This window comes from Orycteropus afer, unplaced genomic scaffold (genome assembly GCF_000298275.1).
Source record: "Orycteropus afer afer isolate SDZICR_OR568_19922 unplaced genomic scaffold, OryAfe1.0 scaffold00057, whole genome shotgun sequence".
Lineage (NCBI taxonomy): Eukaryota > Metazoa > Chordata > Mammalia > Tubulidentata > Orycteropodidae > Orycteropus > Orycteropus afer.
Window position 1 is genome coordinate 5,491,065 of NW_006921644.1, and position 9,614 is coordinate 5,500,678.

A 9,614-nucleotide genomic window follows, 5' to 3' on the forward strand; every position below is an offset into this window, starting at 1 on the left:
TGCTTTGGCAGCAGCAGAAAAAAGTAAGTAAAATGTGAGTGCTGCCCAATGGAACTATCTGGATTCATGGAAATGTTCTAGACTAGTGATCAACTCCATGGTGGAATCTACTGAAGCAGCTGAGTAGCTGCCTTAGGGATGTGGTCTTCTTCCAGTATATAAGAAGACAGCTTTGAGAATGGTCTCTGAGTTTTTTGGCACTCTTGGAAGCTTCATTTAGCTGAGTCTTCATTCAGCAGCCTGCCATGTTGGCCCTGTGTCTGGACTCGAACTAGTGGCCTGCCATGTTGTTTGATACTCTTGGAACTGTGCCACTGTACTTCTCATCCTGGGGTTTGTCAGCCTCAGCAGCCAGAAGCTACCTGAGTTAAGAGATGCCTCCAGCTCCAGAAGGCCAGGAGCAAGAGGCAGAGCTGAAGCCTCAAAGTCAAGGGGCCTTCGCCCAGCCCCTAGAGCTGGCACTTTAAACTCGGACTTCTAGCCTCCTAAACTGTAAGAGAATAAACTCCTGTTTGTTAAAGCTACCCATTTGTGGTATTTTCTGTTAGAACAGCACTAGAGGACCAAAACAGTATTAGGTTGTAACACATAGAGTGACCATGGTTGAATGTCAGCAGTTCCATGTGGGTCGTGTGGTTCATAAGGTTCTACCTTATGAAGTTACATTTAATGTAATTCTTATTTGACTCTCACTGCAACCTTGTGAGGTAAATGCTATTATTATAGCATTTGAAGGTGGGGTTGCTGAGACTTAGAGAAGTTCAGTCATTGACTAGTAACAGTACAGATGGTAAGTAACAGAACTGGGACAATATCTAGGGTCCAACCCCAATCCATTAACCATATGATCTAGGCCAAGTTACTTCTCTCCTCTGGCCTTCAGTTTTGTCATCTTTAACATAAAGGGACTAGAGGGACAATCTCTCAGTTCCCTGCCAGCTTGCAACACCATGAGAGTATACAGAGAAAGCAGGTAATTGACAAAGCAGGAATTTCCCCTTCACTGAAGGTCCAGAAAAGGTAGGTAATGTTCAAACTTGGGAGACACCAATGGCACCTCCACTGGTGCCTGAACCTCACTGTTCAGCCCAAATGGACAGACCCTGGGGCCCCATTAGAAGGGTATAATCGGAGCCCATCTCGAGCACCTTCTTTCTGGCATCCATTTCCAGTGGCTGCCCAAAGTCGTCCCCTGGACGCTCCTGGTTCAGCACAGAAGACACGGACTTGGCCAGCTGGAAGAGCTGCTCAGGGCCACGCTCCCCTTCCAGAGTGGTAGTAATGGTCTCTGCCATTGAAGCCTGAAATGCTGCATCCTCCACACGTGCGTCTGCAAGCCCCACCTAAGAGAGGAACCAGAAATGTGTTCAGTGTAGGTCTTGCCCAGGAACCTACAGCTGAAGTTATAGGTCTTCATGTGGGGACCAGAGCAGGCTTGGAGTCCTTTATTCCTGGTATGGGGTTTCTGAGCCCTTCTTGCACATTTAAGGCACCTGGCAGCCACTAAAAACCAGCCTTGGGCAAGTCATCACTTCACCACACTGTTCTCTTGATCGTGCTTGATCCCAGCCAACTGCACCTGGCTGTGACCATGAAGTGTTCCAGGATTTATCCAGGCTTCTGTCTTGGAGATTTGTTGGTAGATCATAGTTTCCTGCATTCCTTCCTAGGGATATTCTGGAGGCACTGACCTAACTCATGCTTGGGTCCTTCTGCTCCTCAGATTTCCTATTCTGGCCACTAAGTCATAAGACCCATAAAGGCAGAGACCGTGGCTGATGTGCTCAGTTTTATCCCCAGGGCCTGGAACACTGGAGATGCTCTACAGATATTTGATGAATGAATGAATCAATCAATCACTCATCTGGCTATGCCCTGAGCCACCACCAACCCAGCCGCCCCCTTGGTGAGCTCCAGACAGCTCAGGAAGTTTTCTCAGTAAGGATGCAATGGCCATGGCCAACACTCACCTTAACAGTGGCCTGGGTCTGCTGCTTGCTGCCTGCACGGTTGGTGACAGAAATGACCACTGTCAGGACAAAGGCATTGCTTTCCTTTCCAAGTGGCAGATAAACTGATGGGAGGGCTGGTTCAGGGCCACAGTGTAGGCAAGAGCCTGGCAAAATGGAAATCAAACAATGAGGGGTGCCTCCAAGTCGTGGGGAGACCTCAGAACCTCCTGAATGGAGACTGATACAAGAACACAAAAGCCACAGCTCAAGAAGGTGCAGCAGGCCCTTGAGATTCCTCACCTTCAGGGAGAAGGCACCCTGTATGCTGACCCACTGTCCTGTTGAGGTGACCTCATGCTGCTCTGACTCTGGAAGACTTTTACTAAAATCTCGGGGAAATGCCTCATTTATAGGTTTTTGTTTTTTAATTCATGGTGCTAAATGAAATCTTTTAAAAATAATTCCTTCACCAGTAGTTGGAAAATATGGCCTTGGTGATAGAAATAATGCTGGAGATCAGTTGATAGAATTTTGCAGATCAACAACTTATTCATTGCAAATACCTTTTTTCAACAACACAAATGGTGGCTATACACGTGGACTTCACCAGAATGAGTACACAGGAGTCAGATTGACTACATCTGTGTCAAGAGGTGATGGAGAGCTCAACATTTTCAGCCAAAACAAGGCCAGGAGCTGACTATGGAATAGACCATCAACTGCTCACATGCAAGTTCAAGGTGAAGTTGAAGACAATTAATTAACAAGTCCACGAGAGCCAAAATATAACCTTGATGATATCCCTCCTGAATTTAGAGACCATCTAAAGAATAGATTTGATGCATTGAACACCAATGACTAAAAACCAGAGGAATTGTGGGATGACATCAAGAACATTAAGATGTACCTAACTCAAGCCATGGTGTTTTCAATCACCTCTTATGCATGTGAGACCTGGACAATGAATAAGGGAGACCGAAGAAGAGTCCATGCTTTTGAGTTGTGGTGTTGGTGAAGAATGCTGAGAGTACCATGGACTGCTAAAAGAACTAACAAATCTGTCCTGGAAGAAGTGCAGCCAGAATGCTCCTTGGAAACGAGAATGGCCAGACCTCATCTCAACTACTTTGGTCATGTCAGAAGGAACCATTCCCTGGAGAAGGATCTCATGCTTGGTAAAGTAGAGGGTCAACAAAAAAGGGGAAGGCCCTCAACAAGATGGATTGACACAGTTGCTGCAACAATGGGTTCAGATATAGCAAGTATCGTGAGGATGACACAGGACCAGACAGTGTTTAGTTCTGTTGTACATAAGGTCGCTATCAGTCAGAGACAACTCGACAGCACCTAACAACAACAACAACATCAAGAACATGATCCTTGAGGAGAGCAAAAGGTCATTAAAAAGACAGGAAAGGAAGGAAAGACCACAATGGATGTCAGAAGAGACTGAAACTTGTCCTTGAATGAAGAGTAGCTAAACCAAATGGAAGAAATGATAAGATAAAAGAGCTTAACAGAAAATTTCAAAGAGCAGCTTGAGAAGACAAAGTCAATTACTATAATAAATGTGCAAAGACCTGGAGTTAGAAAACCAAAAGGGAAGAACACGCTCGGCATTTCTTAAGCTGAAAGAACTGAGGAAAAAATTTAAGCCTCGAGTTGTAATATCAAACTATTCTAAGGACAATATATTTAATGATGCAGGAAACATCAAAAGAAAATGGAAGGAATATACAGAGTCACTGTGCCAAAAAGAACTAGTTGATGTTCATCCATTTCAGGAGGTGGCATAGGACCAAGAACCAGTGGTACTGAAGGAAGAAGTCAAAGCTGCACTGAAGGAATTGGCAAAAAACAAGGCTCCAGGAATTGATGGAATACCCATTGAGATGTTTCAACAAATGGATGTCCTGCTGGAGGCACTCACTTGGTTATGCCAAGAGATTTGGAAGACAGCTACCTGGCCAACTGACTGGAAGAGATCCATATTTGTACCCATTCCAGAGAAAGGTGATCCCACAGAATGTGGAAATTATCAAACAATATCATTAATATTGGATGCAAGTAAAGTCTTCCTGAAGATAATTCAAAAAGGGTTACAGCAGTATATTGACAGGGCACTTCCAGAAATGCAAGGTGTATTCACAAGAGGACATGGAGCAAGGGATATCATTGCAGTTGTCAGGTGGATCTTGGCTCAAAGCAAAGAATACCAGAAAGATGTTTACTTGTGTTTTATTGATTATGTGAAAGCATTTGATTGTGTGGATCATAAAAAATTATGGATAACAGAGAGAAGAATGGGAATTCCAGAATACTTAATTGTGCTCATGAGGAATATGTAAAGAGATAAAGAGGCTGTCATTTGAGCAGAACAAGGTGACACTGCATGGTTTAAATTCAAGAAGGGAGTGTGTCAGGGTCGTATCCTTTCACCAGACTTATTCAATCTGTACGCTGAGCATATAATCCGACAAGTGGACTATATGAAGTAGAATGACATGGCCATCAGGATTGAAGACTTATTAACAACCTGTGATACACAGACAACACAACTTTGCTTGCTGAAAGTGAGGATGACTTGAAGCACTTACTGATGAAGATTGAAGAATACAGTCTACAGTATGAATTACACCTCAATATAAAGAAAACAAAAATCCTTACAACTGGACATATAAGTAGCATCACGATAAATGCAGAAAAGATTGAAGTTGTCAAAGACTTCATGTTACTTGATTCTACAGTCAACACCAGTGGAAGCAGCAGTCAAGATATCAGATGACGTATTGCATTAGGCAAATCTGCAGCAAAAGACCTCTTTCAAGTGCTGAAGAGCAATGATACCTCCATGAAGACTAAGGTGTGCCTGACACAAGCCAAGGTATTTTCAATCGCCTCATATGCATGTGAGAGCTGGACAATGAATAAGGAAGACCAAAGAAGAGTCTTTGGTTTTGAGTTGTGGTGTTGGTGAAGAATGCTGAAAATACCATGGACTGCCAGAAGAACAAACAAATCTGTCCTGGAAGAAGTGCGGTTGGAAACGAGAATAGCCAAACCTCATCTCACCTATTTTGGTCATATAGTCAGAAGGGACCATTCCCTGGAGAACTATGTCATGATTGGTAAAGCGGAGGGTCAACAAAGAAGGGGAAGGTCCTCAACGAGATGGATAGACACAGTGGCTGCAATGATGGTCTCAGGTATAGCAAGGATCGTGGGGCTGGCACAGGATCAGGCAGTGTTTCGTTCTATTGTACACAGGGTTGCTATGAGTCGGAGATGACACAACAGCACCTAACAACAACAACAAAAATAGTTTATAATGTATCCAAGTTCAATGTCGCTTCCTTTATAAAGGCCTTCTCTGGGTGCTCTGTCTGGTCTTTGTTCACCAGCTGTCTCCACCGCTAGACTGTAAAGACAGAGAAGAGGTTAAGGACATGCTCTGTTTTGTCTGCTGCTTTACATCCAGCACCTCAAAGACATGAGAGCTTGGCTTTCAATACATGTTTGTTGTGACAAATGAATGAATGAACAAGGAACAGTCCTTTGTATTCTTAAACGTGACCCATTCATCATTGGAATCACTAATCCATTGCATGTTGTGCAGTCATGTGGCTCTGGAGCTGAAAAGTTGCAATGGAAACCTCGGTTTTGTGTGGTCACCACTTCCTTGCTTCCTGTTCCAGCTTCTTACCTCTCTGCAGAGCAGATGTGCCTTGGGGCTGCGGGCTAAGATTCAAGGAAGCCCTCATTCTACAAACCCCTCTCTCATAGAGAACAAGCTCTCTGCAGCTCCTGGAGAGAGCTGGGCCTCTGTTCTTGAAGAGAATGTGCCTGGGGCGGAGGGAAGGGCACATTCCTCAGGGTGGGGTTGGGGGTGGGTACCTGATTCCAGACAGAAGCAGTACTCCATTGGGTCCAGGGCTGTGGAGGCATTGCACACAATGGCGAAGTTCGTTAAGACAGTGCCCTCCTTGGGGGTGATGGTGCAGGCTGGCACCTCAGGGGGAGGCAGGGTGCTGATCACATAGGTGTCTTGCCCATAGGTGTTCCTGGTCAGTGCTGGGGGTGAAGACAGATGGTGGTTGGGGCTGTGTGGTTCACCCACACCCCATCATGCTACAAGATCACCTGGGAGCTTATTAAACATGCAGATTCCTGGGCCCCTCTCAAGACCCAGAGCCTCAAGCTGTCCTGGAAGATTCTAGGGTGGTACCTTGAAACCTCCATATTTAAAAACCTCCCCGATGCAAAGGGACTGAGGGGTCTCACTTTGAAAGACTGAGTACAGATGGAGGAACAGAATCAGGCTGACCCGAGCTTGCATCCCAGTTCTGTCTTTTACTAGCCTTGTGACGTTGAACTTAACCTTTTTGGGAGTCAGTTCCTCACCCATAAAACAGAGCTAATAATAATATATCACAGAGCTTTCCCGAGGAGTAAGATTATTGGGAAAAAAATGACTGGGTCAAGATCACAGAGCTAAGGGTCAGGGCTGCAATCTGGAAACCAGCTGATCCCACCTGGAAGCCCAGTGCTCTTCCCAGGACCCCACAGCACTGCTAAGAGGCCCAGTTGACCTGCAAAATGTCCCATTGTTGCCTGATATAACCTGGTTTTCAAAAATGGGTATCTCCTGAATGAGCTAGAATTGAAGAGAATTTTAATTGATTCAAACTAATCCCTGTGGCCTAGACTCAATTCAGAAGGTTTGTGGAGACTTGGGAGTGTGCTTTCTAAATAGTGTCCAAGGTTACCCTGAGGCACTAGCTAACATGCTTTAGCCAGAATGTTCCTTAGAAGCGAGGATCGCAAGACTGTGGCTCACTTACTTGGATGTGTCATGAGGAAAGTTCAACAGCTAGAAAAGGACGTCATGTCTGGAAAAGCAGTGCATCAGTGAAAAGGAAGGAAACTCTCAACGGATGTATGAACACGAGAGCTGCAACACTGGGCTGAGACATACCGGTGAGGAAGATGGTGCAGAGCTGGAGGCCTGGGTGACGTCCCATTCTCATGCACATGAGCTCACTGCAAGTCGGAGCGGACTCAGCAGCCGCTAACGACAACAGCTGATCCTGGTGTGGATCGTGTATGGACCACTCGGATAAGTAATGAGTCAAAGGAACGCTTTCTAAAAAGAATAATCACCCGAATTTTTTATCTTCTCGGGAATCTACATTTCCCACGCTGGGTGTGTTTAAATGAGAAGCGATGGATTACTCTGGCAGGACAGACTGGTGGGACCCAGAGTTGCCTGCCTGTCCACTGGAGTTACCTCACTCACTCTTCGTATTAGCAGGTAGGAGGCTGGCATCTTTACCATTTCCAGTTTACGTGTAAGTAAACTGAGGCACAATGAGGTTAAATCTTTTGCTAAAGTTGCGCAGGTAGGAAGTGGTATTGGTGACATTCAAATCCAGGCTGTTTTACAACAGTACCTGGGCCGTGAGCAACATGTGCACTGATTTCCCACATTTTGGGGAGTCTGAATTTGTCTTGGTTCCCCTTCAAGACCCACTGGCTCTGTAAGGAGGCCTTCCCACCTGTGGCTCTGATGCGAACACCTTCTCCCCAGGACTTCAGGAAGGAGCTGTTCAGACGCAGGGTGGAGCTGTTGCTCTGAAGGAGGCTTAGAGAACTTGGCCAAAATCCTCTGAATGTACAGGCAGCTGGGAGGAGCTCAGCCTGGAAGAAGGCATCACCAAAGCCCCGGGGGCTACAGTCAGGCTCAGGAACGAGACAGGGCATCACGCTGGTCTCTGAGGAATGGACAGTGGGCACTGCTGCACTGGGAGGGCAATGTCCTGCCTAGTTAGGGTTGGCGGGCCTAGGCCAGGGTTTCCTGAAGCAGAGCTGAGACACGGATTCATGTGCAGGCCATTTTTTGAGGGCAGGTCTCGGGGGACTAGGAGAGGAGTGGAAGGAGAGGAATAGGGCAGAGGATGAAGTCAGGCAGAGGTGTACTTTCAAGAGGTGCCAGCCTCAGCTTGACCCCATGAGGAGCTCTAGAGGGTGACCTGCACCACAGAAATGGTCTCACTCAGAGGCAAGGGGCTGGGCTGTTAGACTCCTGTATCTGTCAGTAACTGGCCAAAGGGCCGCTCCGTACTAATGGGGGGTGGGTCCATTGTCAAGGTGATCTGGCCGGGGTACTTGCCATCTGTCATAGCATTTCTCCATTTCTTGCATTCCTGTTCATCCATTCTCTCTTTGTGACAATGCTTTGGTTTCCTCTAGGGCACACCCCTACCCAACTCCCCTTCCATGAGCTCTGAGTGGAGTGACCCATCCCAAGTCAGTCTGAGCATGGACACAGGTCTGGTCAGTCAAAATGGAGGAAGCTTTCTGTTTGTGAGTAGCAGCCAGTGTCCTCACCTTCTCTGGTGAAGTGTCATCTAAATACCAGCTGAATGTGGCCATAGGGGCATCGCCTCCCGTTGTGACTCTGAGCATGATGTCTTCGTCAGCACTCACTGGCCCACAGTTCTGCTCACAGCTAAAGGGAGACAAAGAACTGAATGAGGAAGGGGGCTCAGGCACCTGTTACTCCCTGCTGGGCCCTTTGCCCAGCTCTTCTCAAGAGAAAGGTGGAATAAAAGCTACCTTGCTCCAACCCCAATGGTTGTAGCCTCAGTCCTGAAGATGGAAAGGTATCTGTCCTGACTGAATTCTCATTTCATTCAGTGCACAGGGTAATGTGTGGAAAGCACAGGAGGCTGAGCCAGGAACCCTGGGTTCAAATTCTGTCCCTGCCACTTACGAGTGTCCATCCCATCACAGTCACTACACCCTCTGAGCCTCGAGTCGCCTCACCTGCAAGGTGATGGGTTATGCCTGTGGTTCCCTCAGTTCTAATAACAATGAACTCAGGCTGTGGTTTTGGAGTCACGGTGCATAATGATGCCCACTGTTCTTAGCTGACTCAGTCCTTACCATAACCCTATGAGTGACACATTGTTGCTATTGTTTGGTGCCGTCAAGTGGATTCTGACTCACAGCTGTCCTGTGTACAACAGAATGAAACACCAGCCAGTCCTGCACCTTCCTCACAATCATTGCTGTGTTTGAGCCCATTATTGCACCAACTGTGTCAATCCATCTCATTGAGGATCTTCCTCTTTTATGCTGACCATCCACTTTACCAAGCATGATGTCCTTCTTCAGGGACTGATCCCTTCTGATAACATGTCCCAAGTACATATCCTTCCTGATAATATGTTCAAGTATGTGAGACAAAGCTTCATCATCTTCTTTCTAAGGAGAGTTCTGCCTGTACTTGTAAGACAGATTTGTTCATTCTACTGGCAGCCTATGGTACATTCAATATTCTTTACCAGCACCGCAATTCAAAGGCATCAATTCTTCTTTAGTCTTCCTTATCCGTTGTCTAGCTTCTGCATGCATATGAGGTGATTAAAAATACCATGGCTTGGGTCAGGTGCACCTTAGTCCTCAAGGTGACATCTTTGCTTACTAACACTTTTAAACACTTTCTATAGCAGATTTGCCCAATGCAATATGTCGTTTGATTTCTTTTTATTTATTTATTTATTTTTATTTATTTTTTTAATTGCGATTTGGGTGAAAATTTACAGAGCAAATTCACTTTCTATACAGCAGTTCACATACACTTTGTCTCATGACATTGAC

At 46.0% G+C, this 9,614-nt stretch overlaps 1 protein-coding gene across 1 annotated transcript in view; it reads right to left on the minus strand.

The window, feature by feature from the left end:
* PKD1L2 (polycystin 1 like 2) overlaps positions 1 to 9,614 on the minus strand; it is a 113,209-nt gene that overhangs the window by 60,605 nt on the left and 42,990 nt on the right. Inside the window, 5 exon segments of the mRNA XM_007939196.1 lie at positions 1,149 to 1,343; positions 1,971 to 2,116; positions 5,847 to 6,023; positions 7,508 to 7,649; positions 8,340 to 8,460. Coding sequence (XP_007937387.1) covers positions 1,149 to 1,343; positions 1,971 to 2,116; positions 5,847 to 6,023; positions 7,508 to 7,649; positions 8,340 to 8,460 — 781 coding nt within the window.